The sequence below is a fragment of the Onthophagus taurus genome, chromosome 1 (genome assembly GCF_036711975.1).
Source record: "Onthophagus taurus isolate NC chromosome 1, IU_Otau_3.0, whole genome shotgun sequence".
Taxonomy (NCBI): domain Eukaryota; kingdom Metazoa; phylum Arthropoda; class Insecta; order Coleoptera; family Scarabaeidae; genus Onthophagus; species Onthophagus taurus.
The window spans coordinates 13,185,466-13,211,093 of NC_091966.1; the positions used below are offsets into that span (position 1 = coordinate 13,185,466).

Sequence of the window (25,628 nt, forward strand, 5' to 3'; positions counted from 1 at the left end):
AAGAATTCACATAATCTCTCACACCACCACTAAGAGCCATTAGTTAGCAAACAAACCTGTCAATCGACTAAACAAAAATGAAGACTATAATTTTATTAAGCATGTTGATTAGTGCAATCACATGTAACGTTGTAAAAACCGAATCTAACGGTAAGTTGTATTCGATTTATTTATTTTTTCAAATTTTATTTCAATTTAATACACTATATATAAACTAATTTTATTTTAATTTAATATATATTTAAATTTAGTTTTTGTTTGGACATATAACTTATATATGTATGTATTTTATTCGATTACAATAAGATGCTGCATCAACTCTCGAAAAAAATCGTTTTTTAACCAGAATGCCATTCGTTACGTTTGTTAGTACAACAATCGATAAACATCCTTATCAAGCATCCATACAATATAGCGGAAGACATATTTGTAGCGGCGCAATCATTTCAAGTCTATACATTTTGACTACAGCTCAATGTGTTGATCGGTAAGTTGATGATTTGTTTTTATATCAATAGTTGGTTTTATTACGATTCGATTTTTTGTAGGAGATCTCTTGATCTGTTAAGTGTTCGCGTCGGTGCGACCGAATACAATCGTGGTGGACAAACAGTTTCCGTTAGTTCAATCGACATAAATCCCGATTATAATGCTAGAACGTTTGACTATGATATATCCATTTTAAAACTAGCAAAGTCCCTCGCCTTTTCCCCTACGATAAAATTAATTGACATGATTGCTGCCGGTGAGGATGTGAATCCATTGACTGAAGTCATCGCGATAGGCTGGAATAGTGCGACCCAAGACGATATAAACTCTAACAAATTAGTTATCGTTTCGGAAAAGGAATGTCGTCGTTTGTACGGATTAAATGCCATCATGCCAAATATGATTTGTGCAGGCGGTGGAACCGACGGAGTTAGCGGTGGCGAAGATACTTGTCTCGTAAGTATTTTTCCCAAAACTTCTCGATAACGTTTTATTTTTTTATTATCTGTTGTTATTATTGCTACTATAACTGCTATTGTTGTGATTATTATTATTATTGTTGTTGTGGTTGTGGAGTGTAAAAAATTATGTTTCTCTTCTTACAGATTGAACCAGGTACGACCTTAATTATGGAGAAAGCCACTACAGATTCAGCTGGAGTAACGTCTGTCAAACCGGTATTAATTGGTTTAGCCTCTTGGGGATACGGATGTAGTCGTTCGCAATATCCGTTCGTTTACACATCAATTTCTAGCAATCGAGAATTTATTCGCAAAACGATACCTGCATTCTAATCTATTTTTATTGTTGTTGATGATGTTGTTGACACATCGTGAAATAAATGTCATGTGCCTTGAAAAAGAAATAAATGATCTTTCTTGAATTCAATTTTTCATAGTCTTTCTTGACGAAAAAAAAAATAAATTTAGAAAAAAAAATACATAAAATTATATTAAAAATTAAAATTACAGAAAATTTATCTATGCAGTGCATCCCAAAAATAACGGATAAATTCGATAAAACTATTAAACTACCGTCTACACATTTAATATCCGTACGTTTACACATTAACTTCCAGCAATCGAGAATTTATTCGTAAAATAATGACATCTTAAAAAGAATGCAATCTTTAAAAAAACTTTTAAAAAAATTACATAAAACAACATTAGAAATTCAAATTACTGAAAAATTAGTGCGGTGGAAGCACAGAAAACCAGAGCTTCGGAAGCTTCGGTCAATGCGATTTGTACTCTAGATCTACTTTATACAGGTGTCCCGAAACTCAACGTCAAGCGGGTACCGGGCGAGATGCCATACCTGTTCTGGTAAAAATAAGAAAAAAATTTCATGTCGTTCCGGTACATCATGTCTTTAGGTACTACGGTTAGAAATTTTCGCAATTTAATAGTTATTTTTTAATAATGTAATCCTTACTTACCATGCTACCATAGTAGTCGCAAATCAAACAACAGAAGTCGTTAGGTTTTGCGAAAAAAATATTAGTTTGATTCAGTTAAGGTTGAAAAAATGTATGTCTATTAATTTTGACACACCTATTCTAAAAAAGGAGTACTTCAGCATCCTTGGCAAGTAATTTTAAAAGATGGTCATTATTTTTTTTTCATAAAAAATATTATAGATTGTTTTTCTGCAAAATACTTTATTTAAAAAATTCATACTTTCGTATGCTATTTGTATTTCCTCCGAAATAATTTACCAATAAATAAATTTTTCTTGAAAGTCAAGAATAATTTCCCTCATTGTAATGTGGTTTTGTTTCCTTTACAAGCATGCATCGATGAGCCGCCTTCATTTCCATTTCAGTATAGGGAAGCATTTCGTTCAATTTTGAAGAAAGTCCTCTTTGGGTCCAATCAACGTTATGGAATCGGTATCGATAATACACATTTTAACCGTATTCAACCGGCGCATTGAGCCGTGCTTATGATATCCTAGCAATATGCTACGAATACGACACGTAACACAGCAAGAACTGGATTCTACTAATTTACTACAACAATGCAGTACTTTTCTTGTCGTAAAAAGTGATACAATTGAATTAATTTCTAATACACCGTTTGTCGATACATACACAACACGGTTATACTGGCTCTCAGCGCTGTGTAGTACAAAAATTGTGGTAGTATTTATTTACTATAATGTATGCTGTCTTCAACGAGAATGAAAACAGTCTGTGTTAATTTTTAATATTTTTTGTAGTATTAGGAAATTTTTTTAAGTTTCTAATAAGGAGAACATACACTTAGAAAACGAAGACACTCGTATTACAAAACACTTTGTTACGTAAGACGTAAATATTCGAACGGCAATTGGGTCGTTCCAACGTTGGACCGAACGTTTAAAACAACTAAGTTCGACAGTTGGTGTGACGAATGTTCCTGCTACACGGTGAATGGAATGTTCGACCAAATAGGTGATATAAACAGTTTGGTACAAACATTGCTTCAGTTTTAAAACTGGAAGAGGAGGATGATGATGTTGATTGCTAGCGCTGCTGTGGTTGTTTTGTCTTGCAAGGCATTATTTGAAAAAAATGGAAAGATGAAAAAATATAATATTTTTATGTTTCCTTAATTGTAGTTTTTCGGACAAAAAAAAATTAAATTTTGAATACGTTATTGATTAAATTTATATTTTTATACATTTTCTGGCTAGTGGTTTTAAAGTTAAGTGTTTAGACAAATTAAAAAAACAGCATAATATGTATAAAAAATACAGGAACAATAAGATGGCTACGTTAAAACTTTTGTTACATTAATCTTTTATTAAAAAGAATTCTTACTAACTACAAAAAATCAAATAAAATATTTTTCGTCGCCCCTTTTACTTCAAACGTTGGAAGATCCCTTTGACTCGGTGCAAGAATACCGACACCGGTCGGAGGAACACAGCCAAATGCCAACTTCCAACGTTCACCGTTGGACGCTCGTTTTGAATCGGGCATTTCCTCTTTCGTATTGGCCAAGGATTAAGCTTTCGAATGAGATATTGTTATAATCTAAATACTATACATGTAAAATCCTATCTAATTGGCGGCTAGAAAAATGAGGGTTAACTTCGCATAGGTAAAATACAAAGCTTTGAAATGATTGCTCTGCAACAAATATATTTTCCGCTATATTGTATGGACGCTTGATAAGGATGTTTATAAATTGTTGTGCTAACAAACAAAACGAATGGCATTCTGGCCAAAAAACGATTATTAGTCGAGACTTGGTGCAGAATCTTATTGTAATCGAATAAAATACACACATATATAAGTTACATGTCCAAACAAAAACGTAAGTTGTCAACAAAAACATATTAAATTAAAATAAAATTAGTTTATCTACGACTGCTTGGATAAGTCATCATTACCGCACTCATTTGAGGTGATTTGAGTTACGTAATGAAGTTCATTACCGCACTGGTTTCATTACGTAACGCATTTTTAACCTAATCAGAACAGACTTAATTTATTGAAACGAGCAACAATACAAAAGAAAAAGTGCTATCTACTTACAGAGAAACAATACTATTTATTATAAACATTAATTGTTATGTTTTTACATTTCAAAACACTTATTCCAGATGAGTAAACATGTTGTTGAAACTGACAATTCAAAATTGTCAACAATCATTTCAAAATATTTTTATAAATGTCAAATAGACTTTTTTAAAGAAATTGATTTTTAGTAATTTTTAGCAGTCGTAGATAAAATGCTGTATATCACACGTGGGCTAGAGCATAATTACAGTACTCGTGTGATTACACGACTCGGTCAACGACCTCGTCGTGCAATTCTATTTTCTAGCCCACTTGTAATATAAATAACTATTATCTACGACTGCTTGGATAAGTCATCATTACCGCACTCATTTGAGGTGATTTGAGTTACGTAATGAAGTTCATTACCGCACTGGTTTCATTACGTAACTCATTTTTAACCTAATCAGAACAAACTCAATTTATTGAAACGAGCGACAATACAAAAGAATAAGTGCTGTCTACTTACAGAGAAACAATAATATTTATTATAAACATTAATTGTTATGTTTTTACATTTCAAAACAATTATTCCAGATGAGTAAACATGTTGAAACTGACATTTCAAAATTGACAACAATCATTTCAAAATATTTTTATAAATGTCAAATAGACTTTTTTAAAGAAATTGATTTTTTAGTAATTTTTAGCAGTCGTAGATAAAATGCTGTATATCACACGTGGGCTAGAGCATAATTACAGTACTCGTGTGATTACACGACTCGGTCTACGACCTCGTCGTGCAATTCTCCACACTCGTACTGTAATTATGTTTCTAGCCCACTTGTAATATAAATAACTATTATGTGTAGTATATTAAATTGAAATAAAAATAGTTTATGTATAGTATTACCTTATCGAGAAAAACAAATCACATAACCATAGTAACTGTAAACAAGTCATTTACTAACGCAGAAGCGTATGATGATTTATTTTCAATGTTTCGGATATGATGCAACTGCATGGAAAAATTGCATGCAATGCAGTTATTAGACATTTTTCTCTAGAAGTGTTTTATCAGATTTAGGTACCTGTCACAGTTTTTGGATAAAAGACACTTGAGAGTTGTTCACTACTCCCTTCTACAATCACTTATGTCATATGCTGTTTTGGGTTGGGGAGGGGTAACCGTCACTCATTTTGAAAAAAATAATTAAGTACAGAAATGGATATTAAGAATAATGTACAACAAAAATATAACATCACCTTCAAATGAGTTATATAACATAAGCCAGGTATTAGACACAAGGTAAATATGTAGCCAGAAAGTATTAATGAATCAAATGGATCATTCCTATGATACACATAATCTGGGATCGCATTGATAATTTCAATTTAATCTCAATCTAATCTGAAAATCATCGATAATCTAATAAACAATTGTTCACAAGATTCCTCAAGAGAATAATATGTATCTCCACCATATTATTTTACATCAGGCCTTAACAGATACCGATTATGATAACAGACTGAACTATTATCATTGAATTAGCGATATTCACCTCCAGGTTCATCTTTGTAATAGTAATATATGTGTAGAAAAAACAATATTTTCTTTAAAAGATGATATTTTATTTTTTATATTATCGGTGCTACAAATTTGTTTCGGTTAATTAAACCGTCATCAGGCACCACTGTAATATTGAAACTTAAATTAATTTTAAAAATTATCTTATATTACTACTTGGTCTTACCGTCTAATTGTCAATAATAAGTTTTTTGATGATGTAGTTGGAAAAGACATGTTAACATATGTCACTAATTATGCGTTCTCTTAATACAAATGAATAGATTACACTGATACAATAAACACACTACAAGTTGAGAGTAAAGAGTTAAAGTTATATAAAACCCACTATAAATAGTTAAAAATATAATAAAATTCAACACGTTAAAACGGGGAACAAAATAACATCGATGTGAATTTGAACAAGTATAAAATCGAGATACGTGATAGAGGGCTATTTTTGTACGAAAAATAACGTAGGTCAAGGAACTGGTTTATGTTATATTCACAAATTTTAAAAAATATCGGTTATTATTAAATTCAGTTATGTCATTTAATAGATCCTCTCGTTCATTTATTTTTATATAGAACTCTTCCCACAAATCCATTTCTCTAGATTTATTTAATGGCTTCAGAATTTTCATATTATCTAAACTAGCTGTATGATTGTTTTGTTTAATGTGTTTAAAAAACGCCGAATTACTCTTTGAGATATGTTCTTTGTATCTAGTTTTTATATTTCTACCTGTTTGGCCTATGTAGAACATATCACAACTATCACATTTGATCTTATATACCCCGCTCTTTTCCCAATATTGAAACTTATGTCTGTTATTAACTAATAGGTGTCCTAAGCTGTTATTGGACCTAAAGGCAGGGGTTATATTGTATTTTTTGCTTTTAAAGTTTTTTTCCAGATTAGGGTGATAGGGTAAAATTATATATTGTTTTTTGGCGTAGACTCTTGGGAATATGATGTTGTTTATATTATTATTATGCATTTTGTAATATATGTTTTGCATTTCTGGGAAACAATATCCATTATCTAGGCCTATTTTTATGATGTTACTAAGTTCAGAATTAAATGAGTTTTCATCCAATGGTATATTGATTAACCGATTAAATAAAAATCTGAACGCCGCTTCTTTGTGTTGTTGACAGTGATGAGAATTCTTTGGAATAATGCAGTTTGTTGTTGTATCTTTTCTGAATATGCTAAATTTAAGTGACTTATTTTTTGAATCCTTTCGAATGGTTATGTCTAAAAAATTGATTTTGCTATCACTTTCAAGTTCGGTAGTGAATTTCAGGTTGCAGATATTGTTGAAAATGTTATTCAAGGCATGAAACCTAGCGGGATTACCGTTGTAAACGATGAGGATATCGTCTACGTATCGACCGTAAAATGCTATGTCTCGGGTGAAAGTGCTATATTTATTTGAAAACAACTTCCGTTCGAACCAATTGACAAAAATTTCAGCCATTATCCCTGATATCGGTGAACCCATAGGGAGTCCGTCAGTCATGTTGTAATATTTATTATTGAATATGAAAAAATTTTGGTCACAGACATGTTTAAGAATATTTAGGAAACCATATATTTCACTAAGTTGTAAGTTTAGTTTAGTTTTATTAGTGGCCAGGAATGTTTCTATTATGCTGATGGTCTTAGATATCGGAACATTTGTGTATAAGTTTTTGATGTCAAGAGAAATAAGTTTTGTATGTTTTTCAATTTTTATGTTTTTAATTTTGTTTATCAAATCTACTGAATTCTTAATACGATGTGTGAATTGACTTTCAAAAATCTGATATAAGAACTGTTGGAGTTTCTTTGCAATTTTTTCCGAAGGTGTTTGTTTATTACTAATTATGGGTCTTATGCTTTTATCGGGTTTGTGTAATTTAATTAGACTTTTCAGAGTGGGTGCTAAAGGATTCATTACTGTTGAGTTGTAAGTGTTAATATTTAATTTTGGTACGTAACTTTCTTTTATAAGTTTCTTTAATTTGGTGTTAAATTTTAATGTCGGGTTATAATTAATTGAAATAATATTATTTTCTTTGAAAAAGTTTTCGGTTTTTTCTATGTATTCATCCCTATTCATTAACACTAGTCCTGCATTTTTATCTCCCAAAGTGACAATAAGGTTGTCTTTGTTTATTTTTCGTTTTAATTTTTTAAGGTTTGCTTGTATAAAGTTATACTCTTTTTGAGTATTTTTTCCCATGCTATTGATATTGTGTATATTGTGGAAATTATCGTTAAGTATGTCCCTTCTGAAAGGGTTATTGGTTAGTTGGGATTCCATGGTAATAGCTAAGTCAATAGGTTTCAAAATAGGTGGTAGTGAAAATTTGTGTCCTAAATTAAGTAAATCAATGTCGTTTTTTGTTAATTGAGAGTGGCTCAGATTTGTGAAACGCGGTGGGAAAGTGAGATCTTCCAAATTAGTTAATTTTATGCTTTGAACGGGGTTGTTTTTGTCGATTTTTTTAATTGTAAAATGATTAGTATTTCTAATATTATTGACCTTCATTCCTCGACTTGAATCATTATTGATATCATTATACATTAAATTAACCTTGTTATTCTTAATACTATGCCCATTGTATTCCATTTGATTATTATGATTTTGCTTGTCTTTAACTAAGCTAAGCAGTTTCTTGCGTTTATTTCCTTTTGTTTTCAATGTCTTGTAATATACCTCTTCTCTAATTTTGTTCAAGATCTCTTCAATCTCTATAAAGTGGAGTTGTTTCTGTAAATTTCTATGAATAAATTTTAGTGTGGAATCTATAGTCGATTGTTGCCTGTAGTGAGTTCTCAGCTGTTTCCTAATGAGTTTTTTCTCAAGTTCAAATTGTTGATTTTTGAATATCTTATGTGTCTTAACTTTGAATTTAGGACACAAATTTTCACTACCACCTATTTTGAAACCTATTGACTTAGCTATTACCATGGAATCCCAACTAACCAATAACCCTTTCAGAAGGGACATACTTAACGATAATTTCCACAATATACACAATATCAATAGCATGGGAAAAAATACTCAAAAAGAGTATAACTTTATACAAGCAAACCTTAAAAAATTAAAACGAAAAATAAACAAAGACAACCTTATTGTCACTTTGGGAGATAAAAATGCAGGACTAGTGTTAATGAATAGGGATGAATACATAGAAAAAACCGAAAACTTTTTCAAAGAAAATAATATTATTTCAATTAATTATAACCCGACATTAAAATTTAACACCAAATTAAAGAAACTTATAAAAGAAAGTTACGTACCAAAATTAAATATTAACACTTACAACTCAACAGTAATGAATCCTTTAGCACCCACTCTGAAAAGTCTAATTAAATTACACAAACCCGATAAAAGCATAAGACCCATAATTAGTAATAAACAAACACCTTCGGAAAAAATTGCAAAGAAACTCCAACAGTTCTTATATCAGATTTTTGAAAGTCAATTCACACATCGTATTAAGAATTCAGTAGATTTGATAAACAAAATTAAAAACATAAAAATTGAAAAACATACAAAACTTATTTCTCTTGACATCAAAAACTTATACACAAATGTTCCGATATCTAAGACCATCAGCATAATAGAAACATTCCTGGCCACTAATAAAACTAAACTAAACTTACAACTTAGTGAAATATATGGTTTCCTAAATATTCTTAAACATGTCTGTGACCAAAATTTTTTCATATTCAATAATAAATATTACAACATGACTGACGGACTCCCTATGGGTTCACCGATATCAGGGATAATGGCTGAAATTTTTGTCAATTGGTTCGAACGGAAGTTGTTTTCAAATAAATATAGCACTTTCACCCGAGACATAGCATTTTACATTATACGTAGACGATATCCTCATCGTTTACAACGGTAATCCCGCTAGGTTTCATGCCTTGAATAACATTTTCAACAATATCTGCAACCTGAAATTCACTACCGAACTTGAAAGTGATAGCAAAATCAATTTTTTAGACATAACCATTCGAAAGGATTCGAAAAATAAGTCACTTAAATTTAGCATATTCAGAAAAGATACAACAACAAACTGCATTATTCCAAAGAATTCTCATCACTGTCAACAACACAAAGAAGCGGCGTTCAGATTTTTATTTAATCGGTTAATCAATATACCATTGGATGAAAACTCATTTAATTCTGAACTTAGTAACATCATAAAAATAGGCCTAGATAATGGATATTGTTTCCCAGAAATGCAAAACATATATTACAAAATGCATAATAATAATATAAACAACATCATATTCCCAAGAGTCTACGCCAAAAAACAATATATAATTTTACCCTATCACCCTAATCTGGAAAAAAACTTTAAAAGCAAAAAATACAATATAACCCCTGCCTTTAGGTCCAATAACAGCTTAGGACACCTATTAGTTAATAACAGACATAAGTTTCAATATTGGGAAAAGAGCGGGGTATATAAGATCAAATGTGATAGTTGTGATATGTTCTACATAGGCCAAACAGGTAGAAATATAAAAACTAGATACAAAGAACATATCTCAAAGAGTAATTCGGCGTTTTTTAAACACATTAAACAAAACAATCATACAGCTAGTTTAGATAATATGAAAATTCTGAAGCCATTAAATAAATCTAGAGAAATGGATTTGTGGGAAGAGTTCTATATAAAAATAAATGAACGAGAGGATCTATTAAATGACATAACTGAATTTAATAATAACCGATATTTTTTAAAATTTGTGAATATAACATAAACCAGTTCCTTGACCTACGTTATTTTTCGTACAAAAATAGCCCTCTATCACGTATCTCGATTTTATACTTGATCAAATTCACATCGATGTTATTTTGTTCCCCGTTTTAACGTGTTGAATTTTATTATATTTTTAACTATTTATAGTGGGTTTTATATAACTTTAACTCTTTACTCTCAACTTGTAGTGTGTTTATTGTATCAGTGTAATCTATTCATTTGTATTAAGAGAACGCATAATTAGTGACATATGTTAACATGTCTTTTCCAACTACATCATCAAAAAACTTATTATTGACAATTAGACGGTAAGACCAAGTAGTAATATAAGATAATTTTTAAAATTAATTTAAGTTTCAATATTACAGTGGTGCCTGATGACGGTTTAATTAACCGAAACAAATTTGTAGCACCGATAATATAAAAAATAAAATATCATCTTTTAAAGAAATATTGTTTTTTCTACACATATATTACTATTATCATTGACTTTTAAATATGATTCGAGCAAATCCAAACCTTTTATCATAAATGCTATGGATACATGAAGCATCTTTCAACAACCTGGTGTAAACTTGCATAATATGCATACTTCGGGTTCGAACAAAACCCACATTGCTTTCACCCCTTTTTGATTTTTATCTATGGGGTAGAATAATCATATATTATACAACAAGACGATCGAAAATACTCGATAATACGAGACGTATTGCCTGAAACACCACGAGACCGAAGGTCGAGTGGTGTTTTTTAAGGCAATACGTCGAGATTCGTGTATTTTCGATTGTCGTCTTGTATATGGCTAGACTATATCATGAATAAAAAATAGACATATTTTTAGAATTTTTATATTTTTTTAATAAATTACATTGATTGTTATGGAAACATGCATGGATGTCTCTAAATTAATTAAATGTCAAACAAGCGATAATACAAAGGTTCGTATTACAGCGATAATACAAAGGTTCGTATTATCGTTCTCCATGGTTACGGCCAAATAACCGCTGAAATACTCGCAATTGACGGAAAACCGCGAATTCTTATTGGCTGTTAACGATATGAATGAAATAGTCAGGGAAAGTATGTTAGTGTACAAAACATTAAATGCCATTAGAAACGTGTCCAGGGCTGAGACTTAAACAGCGTTTTTTTTCGTCGAAATTAGATTAAATAAATGCGTCGAGATTTATGGAATGCATTTCGAACATTTGTCAGCTATTTTTGTCAAAAATGTAAGTAATTCTAAGTGTTTTGGTTTATTTTGTTTTATTATCATTGTTGATGTTTCATTGATCCGTTGGCTTTTAAACACGCCTCAAAAATAGTTTTGAACAAGTTTTAAGCTTGGATAAAGTGTGAAGGAAGGTTCTAGGTAATAAAATTTTTGCGTTTTCTTATTTGTTTGCTTAAGATCCGATTAAGATATACCAATTTTTAACATTTTTTTCTATAATTCGAGAATGGATGGAGATATCGAGATGCGGTTTTCACTAATATTTAGCAAATTTTATGGTAACTAAGGGTCTGTGAAAATGAACTGTACTATTTATACCCTCTAGCTTATTTGTTTTAACCCAAACGGTCTTACTGAAAATATCTTTTAAAAGAGCATGAGATGCTCTTTCAAACAAGACCAAAAATATTCAAATCGCTTGAATGGTCCAGGAGATATCCCGAGATACAGCCGCTCCGTACCCTTAACGGGACCCTGTATATCTAGAGTACAAATCACATTGGCCGAAGCTTTCACTCTGGTTCTCTGTGCGCCCACCACACTAATATTTCAGTAATTTTAATTTTTAATGTTATTTTATGTAATCTTTTTTAAAGTTTTTAAATTTATAATTTTTTTCGTAAAGAAAGACTTTTTCAAGACTCATGAGATTTATTTCACGATGTCAACATCATCAACAACAATAAAAATAGATTAGATTGCATTCTTTTTAAGATATCGTTTTGCGAATAAATTCTCGACTGCTAGAAATTGATGTGTAAACGTACGGATATTGCGAACGAGTACATCCGTATCCCCAAGCGGCTAAACCAATTAATATCGGTTTGACAGACGTTATTCCAGCTGAATCTTTAGTGGCTTTCTCCATAATCAAGGTCGTACCTGGTTCAATCTGTAAGAAGAGAAACATAACTTTTTACATTCCACAACCACAACAACAATAATAACAATAACCACAACAATAGCAGCAATAATAACAACAGATAATAAAAAAATAAAACATTATCGAGGAGTTTTGGGAAAAAAACTTACGAGACAAGTATCTTTGTCACCGGTAATTCCATCGGTTCCACCGCCTGCACATATCATATTTGGCGTGATGGCATTTAATCCGTACAAACTTCGACATTCCTTTTCCGAAACGATAACTAATTCGGTAGAGCTTAAATCGTCATGGGTCGCATTGTTCCAGCCTGTCGCGATGACATCAGTCAACGGTTCCACAACCTCACCGGCAGCAATCATGTCAATTGATTTTATCGTATTGGAAAAGGCGAGGGACGATGCTAGTTTTAAAATGGATATATCATAGTCATACGTTCTCGCATTAAAATCGGGATTTATGTTGATTGAACTAACGGAAACTACTCGTCCATCACGATTGTATTCGGTCGTACCGACGCGAACAGTCAACAGATCAAGAGATCTCCTACAAAAAAAAACGGTTCGTAGTAAAATCAACTATTGATATAAAAGTGTTAAATTTCTAAACTACTGATATAGAAGCTAATCATCAACTTACCGATCAACACATTGAGCTGTAGTCAAAATGTATAGACTTGAAATGATTGCACCGCTACAAATATGTCTTCCGCTATATTGTATGGATGCTTTATAAGGATGCTTATCGATTGTTGTACTAACAAACGAAAAGAATGGCATTCTGGTCAAAAAACGATTTTTTTCGAGACTTGCTGCAACATCTTATTGTAATCGAGTAAAATACATACATATATCAGTTATATGTCCAAACGGAAACTTAAGTTAAATATACAGGATGATTTATAACTTATAACATACGGAGCAGACTAAAAGGGTAGGTACTAGGGGTCAAACTGACGAGATTTTCTTAATAGTGTTTTGTTAAAAACTTAATAGTTACATAGATATCGCATGTTAATTTTTTAAATAATTTAACGTCCATTTTTGAGAACTGCTGATATTCAGTAAAGAACAATAAAAATATGCCATCCTCTTTTTTGAAGGTGCTGTAAATGTAGCAATTTATTGTTTCATTAGTTTTGTTATTTTAGATAATACGTAATTTGTTAAAAGAAATAATAGATGTTAAATTTAATAAATAATAATTTAAATTAATTTTATTAAATTTTTTCAATATTAATTTAACTTAAATAATAGCAGAAGATGTTTAATTTTGACGTTAAATAACATTGTTTTTCTTCAAACGTCATTAAATGACAACTTTGTTGTCGTGTTTACTCGCGGTAGAAGTAAGTCATTGTTGCATAACGACGGTTGCTAAGATCAACATAGCAAAAAAGTACTTCAGCGTTATGGCGCTAAAGTAAATTTCACTTTAGCGCCATAACGTTGAAGAACATTTCACTTTAGCGCCGTATTATTTGCAACGTTTGAAGAAAAAATACTATGTTTTATTCGGAAGAGAAGCAGATTCGTTTGTGGCTGGTCCGTCATTGCCGGACTCACTTCGTTCGTCCGGCAAACTGTCGGACACGCCACAATTTTAACGGCTCATCTGTCATTAGCGACTCACTGCGTTCGTCGCTAAGCGACAGACCACGCCATAAAAAGCACTGCTTCTCTTCCATATAAAACAATATACTATTATTAAATAATGTTAAATGACATGTCCGCTGCTAAGTAACCAAAAAAGAACACCAGTTTTTGAGCATTTTAACAAATTTTTAAATAGCCGTAACTGCTATATTACCAAGATTTTATTATTTTTGTTAATTATGCATTGTTTAAGTAACCCCGAAAGATTTGCAGTTTGAATTTAAACCTAGTGTAATACCGTATATAGTAAGAAATGCTCAGTTCAAATTTAACGTTCTATATCTTTGTGATTATTAAGTTGTGGTCAAAACATTATTAAGAAAATATCTTCAAATTGGCCCATAGTACCTACCTACCTTTTTAGTCTGCTCCGTTTGTTATAAATCATCCTGTATATTAAATTAAAATTTGTTTATTTATAGTGCATTAAATTGAAATAAAATTCGAAAAAAAATAAATAAATCGAATACAACTTACCGTTAGATTCGGTTTTTACAACGTTACATGTGATTGCACTAATCAACATGCCTAATAAAATTATAGTCTTCATTTCTTTTAGTCGATTGACTGGTTTGTTTGCTAACTAATGGCACTCACTGGTAGTGTGAGAGATTATGTGAATTCTTCTTGAAATTCAAACTCTTTTAATGAGATTTGTCGTGTTAAAGTTTATCACTTTTCGAGGTAAAAAAATTAAAAATAGCATCGACAGCGAAAAGCAGAATAATTCAAAATCGAAAGAGTTTCGAAGCAGATTTGAAAATTATCTGTTTTGGGGTCACTTACAAAGATTTGGGGTCAAACAACAAAAATTAAAATGCAACATTTTAACTTTTCGGAATTCTAGTTTCGCTAGAACCAACTGTGTCGGAGAAATGTTCCAATTCGAAATTTTATTCCGATTCGAATCTAACGATAAGTCCCAACAAGATTTAGAATATTTATTGAAGGTCATAATTTAATTTAATTTATTTATTTTTGTCTCTACCAAAAATGATTAGTGTAGGATTCGAACCCACTACCCTAGGAGATCTTGCTCTACCCACTAAGCCAGTGAGGTATACTATGTATATGTCATATGTATACAGGTGTCCAGTATCTTCCGCATCAGAACATTATACGGTTGAAGGATACATTATTCTTTATCAATGTTTCTAATAAATTTTTTTCGAAATGTTTATAATAACCGCACGGGAATTGTTTTAAGTCGTCCAACAGCAGATAAATCAGATCCAGGCATTCGGTCCCACCCTCGCCCTCGGCCGGTCCGCCGCACAGTGGGCGAAACGCTATTTTGCTGCCCAAAACTCAATAACTTTTAAACACATTTTTTTTGTCGAAAGTCATATATATAAACTAATATTCATTTCTAAAGAGCTTTCCATTGATGTATCACACATGTGCCAGAGGGTTGCATGGGGTAAACTACTCCTTGTTTGTTTTTATTTAAAAATTACCTTATTGATTCTAACGACATTTAGTACCCTTATAGTATGTTTAAAAATGTTAGTTAAGATGTTGTCCCATTCGCCTAATAGCAACCCTGTGAAGTTCCAATAAATAATATAAACGGTATAATCATTATCCTAGTCACAATTTTTCTTCTAAAATAAGACACAGATGATATTTAAATATAGATTTATTGTTAAGAAAAAAATAATGCTTGTTTAATTGTTAAACTACAAGTAATAATGCTTACACTAAAATAGTAATGAATATTTATTTTAGCAAATCAAAGGCTTCTGAATCTAAGTCTAACTTGCTTCTCTACAACATGTCTAATTAATGATATATAAGGATCAGAGATGGCAATCCTTGAACATCCTTGACATATCACAACGATATGTCTACTCAAACATAAATTATTCATTAACTAGCAGTCTTATACAAAAGAAAATCTAGCAAGAAAACTAGCGAAGATAATGACATGTTCTTGTATAAAATGAATAGAATACATATCAAAGTTGGTATATACAAAAAATCAGAAGTATTTCCGAAATGGTTTCTAAAATAAACAGTTTTGAAGTTCCGCTAAATTTTCGGATTGTCCGACAGCGCGTAGCTCTCTCGACTTTAACAGCGTTTTTTGCATGTACTTCTAAATTTTTACGGTTTAGTTTGACCTGTGTACTAAAATTGTCATTCTTTTTAGTGCTGATAATTATCACTTCCCCCTTGATTTGAAAATGTTTGATAAAGTAGGTTTTAGCCAGCAAAACAGCGTTTCGCCCCACTATGCGCCGCGCCGTTCATAACTCGTTTCTCACGTCTACTCACCAATAGATTCGACACGGAAAGAGAAATAAACTTTTTCCGAGTCACTATTGGACGACTTTAAACAGATTCTATAATCGATACCGATTCCACAACGTTAATTGGACCCAAAGAGGACTTTCGCCAAAATTGAACGAAATGTTTCCCTATACTGAAATTAAAATGAAGGTGGTTCATCGATGCATGTTTGTAAAGGAAAAGACCTATTACCAAATTGAAGGTAAATAAGTAACCACTTAAATATGGACAAAACGTCAACGGACCGATAGCGTGGCGATATATATACAGTGCTAGCGTAAAGTAACCCCCCCCCCTGTTTAACTTCCGAACAAATTGAGATATCACTATGAACAAAAAAACGTCAGTTTCTATATTTTATCAGCACAAATATTTTCTTATGGAAAATTTTGCCATCACTTTTAGTTTTTCCGGAAAATAGATCAACTTTGTTTTTTTAAATGGAACACCCAGTATATTATGGTATCTTCCGAAAGATGAAAACAATACGAAACCAACGGTACCTCACAATCAAATATCGGTTTATTAGTTTTTCGCATAAAAATTAAACAAAATGCGGAATTTTGCCGGAAAAACCAACGTATCTTCGTCGACTACCTGTCGAAATGCAATCGGCCAGGTAAATGGTGGACGGTCGGTATACGCTCGAGCTAAGACGGATTTAAAATTGCAAGTTCAATTACTTATTTTTTTTAGAAATGAAATAAAAGTTGTTTGGAAGTATATTAAATTTATGAATTAATCATATTTTATCAAAAAATATTTATAAAGAAAAAAGGTTAATATAAGAAATGAAATGTTCTCATTAAAGATTTTGCTAGTATAGGTAACGGTTGAAAAATTTGCTTAGTGTTGTTATTGAATAATAAAAGAATTTTTTATTTATTAAGAATCAAATATTAAGTAAATTGTTCGATATGATTACCTTGAACTTCTAGGCAGTGGTACCATCTTTGTAGTGTTTCCTCTCTCACACGGCTTAACATGTGATCAATATTTTGGCAGACGTCAATAATTTTTTGTTTTAAATCCTCAATACTACCCAACGGAATTTCATATACCTTGTATTTTAAATAACCCCATAAAAAGAAATCTAAAGGTGTCAGATCTGGTGATCTTGTTGTCCATTAAAATTTTTATCAAGATAATTTCGTACCATTGGCGCATAATGTGGAGGTGCTCCGTCTTGATGAAACACTAGTTCCATTTCAAAATCGTCAGAATTCTGTTGTACAATTTGCAAAAGTCTTGAAAAAAAAACATTTACTTTCTAATGAAATTAAGTGATAACGTCACGATATTCATGTGGATTAACGTCACGCCGATGCAATTTTCCACCCAAAAAGAAAGTACATTCATCACTAAAACAAATATGTTTCAAGTATAATCGATTTCGTTCAACCATATTTGTCATTAGCTCACAAAATTCTGTTCTTCTATATCAGGGTCATCTTCTGTTAATTCATGAAGCATTTTTATTTAAAATGGATGATATTTATTCTTCTTTAAGTATTTCCACGTCTTCCAACAACGACGCGGAAATATTTAACAGATCACACGTTGATGCGATAGCAGCAGACGACATCATGGGCACATTAAATACTTCTGTTAATATCTGACGACCAGTTCTTTTGCGGTCTTCGACGCTTCCAGTTTCCAAAAACTTATTCACAAGCTCTCTTAAATATTTTCGACTAATTGGATGTTCAGGAAATCGTTCCTTAAATTGTCGCCCTGTTTCATGTAGATTTCTGTCAGCACGAGCGAATATTAAAATTGCTTCGATATTGTGCTCTAAACTCCTTCTAGCCATTTTGATCTCGCCTTTCTTTGGTTATACTTGGTCGGGTAGAATTCAAAGATAGAAATGAAGGAAAATATTTGCATGCTGCCTTAAATACAAAATTTCAAAGTACCTACAAACTTTAAAATTGTTGTTATGACAATTTTTTCTTACAAGTTTTAAAAAGAACTTTCTTTTTATCCTTTTCTTGTATTGATTGTTTCATAAAAACATTCTAAAAGAATTGCTGATTTTAACCCTGCTTAATCCGAGCGTAGACCGACCTTTAACTGACCGTCCACCATTTATCTGGCCCATTGTATCTCGACAGGTAGTCAACGAAGATACATTGGTTTTTCCGGCGAAATTCCGCATTTTGTTTAATTTTTATGTAAAAAACTAATAAACCGATATTTGATTGTGAGGTATCGTTGAATTCGTATTGTTTTATTCTTTCGAAAGATACCATAATATACTGGGTGTTCCATTTAAAAAAACAAAGCTGTTCCATTTTCCGGAAAAACTAAAAGTGATACCAAAATTTTCCATAAGAAAATATTTGTGCTGATGAAATATAGAAACTGACGTTTTTTTGTTCATATTGATATCTCAATCTGTTCAGAAGTTAAACAGGGGGGGGGGTTACTTTACGCTAGCACTGTATATACAGTGCTTGCGTAAAGTAACCCCCCCCCCCCTGTTTAACTTCCGCACAAATTGAGATATCACTATGAACAAAAAAACGTCAGTTTCTATATTTTATCAGCACAAATATTTTCTTATGGAAAATTTTGCCATCACTTTTAGTTTTTCCGGAAAATAGATCAACTTTGTTTTTTTAAATGGAACACCCAGTATATTATGGTATCTTCCGAAAGATGAAAACAATACGAATATAACGGTACCTCACAATCAAATATCGGTTTATTAGTTTTTCGCATAAAAATTAAACAAAATGCGGCATTTTGCCGGAAAAACCAACGTATCTTCGTCGACTACCTGTCGAAATGCAATCGGCCAGGTAAATGGTGGACGGTAGGTTAACGGTCGGTATACGCTCGAGCTAAGACGGATTTAAAATTGCAAGTTCAATTACTTATTTTTTTTAGAAATGAAATAAAAGTTTTTTGGAAGTATATTAAATTTATGAATTAATCATATTTTATCAAAAAATATTTATAAAGAAAAAAGTCAATATAAGAAATGAAATTTTCTTATTAAAGATTTTGTTAGTATAGGTAACGGTTGAAAAATTTGCTTAGTGTTGTTATTGAATAATAAAAGAATTTTTTATTTATTAAGAATCAAATATTAAGTAAATTGTTCGATATGATTACCTTGAACTTCTAGGCAGTGGTACCATCTTTGTAGTGTTTCCTCTCTCACACGGCTTAACATGTGATCAATATTTTGGCAGACGTCAATAATTTTTTGTTTTAAATCCTCAATACTACCCAACGGAATTTCATATAAAGGTGTCCCAAAATTAACGCAAGATTTCAATTTGCCGCCATTCATGCAGTAAAGTGTTGACAACCCTAAAAAAAAATAAATCGACAGTTGACAGTTTAGGGTTAGTAAAAATGGAGCGTTACACAATAGAACAACGTGTCTTCATTATTGAACAATATTTCAAAAATAATGACTCCTTGGCGGCCGCAGTTCGAAAATTTCGTACAAAATATGATCGGAATACTGTTTTAACTTCGTCAACTGTGAAGAGATTAATTGAAAAATTTTGGGAGACAGGATCCGTTGGAAACACCAAACACACTGGTCGTCCAAAAACAAGCCGTTCAAATGTCAATATCGAAGCAGTGCGTGCGAGTGTCGGCGACAATCCAGGAACCTCAATTCGGCGTCGTGGACAAGAATTGCAAATTTCAAGAAGCTCTGTACAGCGTATACTCACTAAAGATCTGTGCCTACATGCTTACAAAATTCAATTAACACAACAACTGAAGCCCAATGACCATGCACAGCGTAGAGAGTTTGTTGAATGGATTATTGAGCATCAACAAATGAATGCTGATTTTTCGAGCAAAATCATCCTAAGCGACGAAGCACATTTTCACCTTGATGGGTTTGTTAATCCCCAAAACTGCCGCTTTTGGGGTTCTGAAAACCCACATGTGATTGTCGAAAAACAAATGCATCCACAACGTGTCACTGTTTGGTGTGGATTTTGGGCTGGAGGCGTAATTGGACCATACTTTTTTGAAAATGAGGCTGGTCAAGCAGTGACTGTTACTGGTGCTCGATATCGCGACATGTTAACACAGTTTTTTTTGTCAAAATTGAATGATATTGATGTGGCCAATATGTGGTTTCAACAAGACGGTGCCACATGTCATACAGCCCGTGAAACACTTCAATTACTGCATGAGACATTTCCAGGTCGCGTACTCTCTCGTTTCGGTGATCAAAATTGGTCCCCTAGATCGTGTGATTTAACACCATTAGATTTCTTTTTATGGGGTTATTTAAAATCACAGGTCTACGTCAACAAGCCCATAACCACGCGTGCATTAAAGGAGGAGATTCAACGTTGCATCAACGAAATTCAGCCACATTTATGCAGAATGGTCATGGAAAATTTCGACAAACGAGTGCGTATGTGTATGCAAAGCCGTGGAGGCCATTTACCCGATGTGTTATTTCATAAATAACCCTATCCTATGTACTTTATGAATCAATAAAAAAATTACAATCAAAAGACTAAAAACTGTGTTTTCTATTTAATTCAAATCTTGCGTTAATTTTGAGACACCCTTTACCTTGGATTTTAAATAACCCCATAAAAAGAAATCTAAAGGTGTCAGATCTGGTGATCTTGTTGTCCATTAAAATTTTTATCAAGATAATTTCGTACCATTGGCGCATAATGTGGAGGTGCTCCGTCTTGATGAAACACTAGTTCCATTTCAAAATCGTCAGAATTCTGTTGTACAATTTGCAAAAGTCTTAAAAAAAAAAACATTTACTTTCTAATGAAATTGAGTGATAACGTCACGATATTCATGTGGATTAACATCACGCCGATGCAATTTTCCACCCAAAAAGAAAGTACATTCATCACTGAAACAAATATGTTTCACCCTGTTTCATATAGATTTCTGTCAGCACGAGCGAATATTAAAATTGCTTCGATATTGTGCTCTAAACTCCTTCTAGCCATTTTGATCTCGCCTTTCTTTGGTTATACTTGGTCGGGTAGAATTCAAAGATAGAACTGAAGGAAAATAATAAGGCATGCTGCCTTAAATACAAAATTTCAAAGTACCTACAAACTTTAAAATTGTTGTTATGACAATTTTTTCTTAGAAGTTTTAAAAAGAACTTTCTTTTTATCCTTTTCTTGTATTGATTGTTTCATAAAAACATTCTAAAAGAATTGCTGATTTTAACCCTGCTTAATCCGAGCGTAGACCGACCTTTAACTGACCGTCCACCATTTATCTGGCCCATTGTATCTCGACAGGTAGTCCACGAAGATACGTTGGTTTTTCCGGCGAAATTCCGCATTTTGTTTAATTTTTATGTAAAAAACTAATAAACCGATATTTGATTGTGAGGTATCGTTGAATTCGTATTGTTTTATTCTTTCGAAAGATACCATAATATACTGGGTGTTCCATTTAAAAAAACAAAGCTGTTCCATTTTCCGGAAAAACTAAAAGTGATACCAAAATTTTCCATAAGAAAATATTTGTGCTGATAAAATATAGAAACTGACGTTTTTTTGTTCATATTGATATCTCAATCTGTTCAGAAGTTAAACAGGGGGGGGTTACTTTACGCTAGCACTGTATATATTGTGATGATCATTTATTTTTTATCAAAACACAATTTTTAAATATTTAACAGAATATTTCGGGTAGCAGGTTCAAATAAAAATTCCTTAATTCAAAAAATTGTCTTAACACTTTATTTACTATTATTTTTTTTTCGTTTTCTGTTTTCAGGACTTCTTTAATTTTTTGATATTAACGCCACCTCTTAATGCTATCATAAGTGTGATATTATTACAACTTCCCCATATTCAAAATTGGAAAATTTACAAACGTAGATGACGGAAATTTTATAATTACAAATATAACACGATCTTAAAAAAATAAAAAATAGGAATTTGATCTTTCTATTATTATCGAATTATCCAACAAAATTTCCTTCAATCTCTCTTTACTTTCCTCCTTTATATGAATCTTCTTTATCAATTCTTCTATATACCATCCCTTATTTCCCTCGTCAACAATTATATTTTCTTTTTTATTTTCATTTATTTTATTATTTTTATTTTCATTATTTATATTTACATAATTTATTTCTTCCCCATATTCATCATATTTATTTTCTTTATAAATACTTTTATAATACTTTTCCCCTTTATTTATATTATTAATTCTTTTTACATTTACTTCATTTATATTCCTTTCAAAATGCTCATTCTTTTCTTTCTTAACACTTTCTTTATCTTCTTTTTTATTCTCAATCATTAAATGACAATATTCATTATTTGTTTCCAATTTCATACAATTTTTACCAATTCTCAATTCTTCATTGCATGGTTGCAAATATTTCAAATTTTTTTATGTTTTCAAGATAATTTTCTAAATTATCGATTGTTTTTGTTATATCGGTATTAATTATTGATATTTCAGCAGCTGTATCTATTATTGCTTTAATTTCGATATTTTAAACTTTAATTTTAATAATTGGGATATAATTATATTGTATTAAATTAGTTTCTTCATTAAAATTGAAAAAATTGAGGGTTATCGTAAAGTTTGGTATGAATTTTGAAGGGATTTATTTTACCTAAGTTTTTTACCTTCTGTTGGTACAGTCAGCGTTTTTTTTAAGTATTATTATTTTTATGACAACAATAATACAAACATGGACCAAAAACCGTCAAAATTCCATAGCTTTCTAATAAAAAAACCTGCTATTCGTGCATGTTTTAATAAATTTCCCAATATGAGGAAAACTACAACAAATAGGTGTAGGAATGTTTATAGATGATTTGTAGAGAATTAAATTTCCTATTTGATAGGCTAATAAAATATCGGGCACTCCATTTACAGTTTTCGATTTTCTTGATATTGAATGTGGAAAACAATAACTCAATTTTTGACCACTCTGTATAAGATACTCTGATACAACAAATGGCAATCTATTGGATAGCATCTGCAGAACAGTCGTGCCAATTTATAGCATTTTTGAATGAACGTTGGCTGAATAATGGGTTTCTAAACAGCATGGTGAAATTTGCCAAAAAAAACCCTCAAACCAAAATAACTCGAATACGAAATACACTACCAATAACTTTTATCAAAGTCCACATATTTTTTGCATATAATTAGAAGGTGTAGTAAAAACTACAGCATTCCATTTAAAATAACTAAGTTGTGGTGTACTTCCGGTAGACCGGAAGTGGCGGCTATCTTGAAAATATTTTATATCGAAAGCTTAGGATGATTAACCCCTACTATCAAAATTTCAAAACTGTACCAATAGTGGAATCTAAAAAAGTTCTAACGAACCAGTCACGTGAGACACCTGTATGTGTATATTTTAAACCTTATAGAATTATATATTTTACAGTATTATAAATTTTAAACCATACGATAAAATGTATCGTATTTAGTTTCGTGGCTTTTTATCAAACTGAAGTTATCGGGGATGAATACACAAGAGCGTGACTTTTAATCGGATAATTTTATTTTTACACGAACGTTTTCGAAATCAAAAGTATGGTAAAATCGCGACAGCTTTAACTGGATTTAACTAGATTTAGCTGGAGTTTAATTTTTATTATTCACCTGAATTTTACATTAATTAAGAGTATATAAAATTAAATAACATTTCGTCGTAATATAATCTACAAGCATCCACATTTTAACTTTTTAATTTTTTTTATTCCATTTTTTTTCTTAACTCTTTTACTTAAACTAATATGCATACGTGCAGTTTAAAATTAAATTAAATTATGACCTTCAAAAAATAATTGTCCTAATAAGTCCCAATGGGAATAAAATTTCGATTTGGAAAATTTCTCCGATACCTTTAATCTTTAATAATGATAACCTTTAACACGACGAATCCCTTTAAAAGAGCTTGGATTTCAAGAAGAATTCATATAATCTCTCACACCACCACTGAGAGCCATTAGTTAGCAAACATACCTATCAATCGACTAAAAGAAAATGAAGACTATAATATTATTAGGCATGTTGATTGGTGCAATCACATGTAACGTTGTAAAAACCGAATCTGACGGTAAGTTGTATTCGATTTATTTATTTTTTTTTTTCGAATTTGATTTCAATTTAATGCACAGTGTGTCCGTAAAGTAATATATTACTATGGATATTTCGTATTAGAGAGGTTAACTACTTACTAAATCAGTTTTTGATACTTAGGAAATTGTTACAATCATTGGTTACCATAGTTACTCATGGCTACTGCTATTTTCATCATGTCAACAAATCTGAAGTAATTAAACTTTAAAGTAATTTTTCTCGAAAATTTTCTTATGTAACCAATATTAATATTGACTGTAATAGGGGGGATCTCCGTTTGAAAAAAATATCGATGACGTCATAACTGGTTTAAAAATTGCAACAAATTTAAATCTTTATTATGATTTTATCGCCTATATCCATTACTTTACGGACACACTGTATATTTAAATTAAGTTTTTGTTTGGACATATAACTTATATATGTATGTATTTTATTCGATTACAATAAGATGCTGCATCAAGTCTCGAAAAAAATCGTTTTTTGACCAGAATGCCATTCGTTTCGTTTGTTAGTACAACAATCGATAAACATCCTTATCAAGCGTCCATACAATATAGCGGAAGACATATTTGTAGCGGCGCAATCATTTCAAGTCTATACATTTTGACTACAGCTCAATGTGTTGATCGGTAAGTTGATGATTTTGTTTTTATATCAATAGTTTAGAAATTTAAAGAAATTTAACACTTTTATATCAATAGTTGATTTTATTAGATTCGATTTGTTGTAGGAGATCTCTTGATCTGTTGAGTGTTCGCGTCGGTGCGACCGAATACAATCGTGGCGGACGAACAGTTTCCGTTAGTTCAATCAACATAAATCCCGATTTTAATGCGAGAACGTATGACTATGATATATCCATTTTAAAACTAACATCGTCCCTCGCCTTTTCCAATACCATAAAATCAATTGACATGATTGCTGCCGGTGAGGATGTGGAACCGTTGACTAAGGTCATCGCGGCCGGCTGGAATAGTGCGACCAATGACGATTTAAGCTCTAACGAATTAGTTATCGTTTCGGAAAAGGAATGTCGTCGTTTGTACGGATTAAATGCCATCATGCCAAATATGATATGTGCAGGCGGTGGAACCGACGGAGTTACCGGTGGCGAAGATACTTGTCTCGTAAGTTAAACTCCTCGATAACGTTTTATT

The 25,628-nt window shown here is 31.6% G+C and overlaps 2 protein-coding genes across 5 annotated transcripts in view; one reads left to right on the plus strand and one right to left on the minus strand.

Annotated features, from left to right (window-relative positions):
• Positions 1 to 25,628, plus strand: part of LOC111413792 (trypsin-4-like) — a 25,991-nt gene continuing 363 nt past the window's right edge. The window contains exons 1-4 of one of the 3 annotated variants that reach the window (XM_023044900.2): positions 3 to 150; positions 307 to 487; positions 549 to 945; positions 1,095 to 1,377. In XM_023044900.2, coding sequence (XP_022900668.2) covers positions 78 to 150; positions 307 to 487; positions 549 to 945; positions 1,095 to 1,283 — 840 coding nt within the window. In that variant the 5' untranslated portion in view covers positions 3 to 77 and the 3' untranslated portion in view covers positions 1,284 to 1,377. Of the gene's footprint in view, positions 151 to 306; positions 488 to 548; positions 946 to 1,094; positions 1,378 to 24,301; positions 24,446 to 24,919; positions 25,101 to 25,201; positions 25,599 to 25,628 lie in introns of those variants that run through there. The other 2 variants (XM_071197131.1, XM_023044903.2) reach the window with 2 other exon arrangements.
• LOC111413794 (trypsin delta-like) overlaps positions 12,179 to 25,628 on the minus strand; it is a 21,484-nt gene continuing 8,034 nt past the window's right edge. The window contains exons 1-4 of one of the 2 annotated variants that reach the window (XM_023044904.2): positions 14,569 to 14,760; positions 13,076 to 13,256; positions 12,586 to 12,982; positions 12,181 to 12,445 (exon numbers count right to left, since the gene is read on the minus strand). In XM_023044904.2, coding sequence (XP_022900672.2) covers positions 12,263 to 12,445; positions 12,586 to 12,982; positions 13,076 to 13,256; positions 14,569 to 14,641 — 834 coding nt within the window. In that variant the 5' untranslated portion in view covers positions 14,642 to 14,760 and the 3' untranslated portion in view covers positions 12,181 to 12,262. Of the gene's footprint in view, positions 12,446 to 12,585; positions 12,983 to 13,075; positions 13,257 to 14,568; positions 14,761 to 25,628 lie in introns of those variants that run through there. The other variant, XM_071197139.1, reaches the window with a different exon arrangement.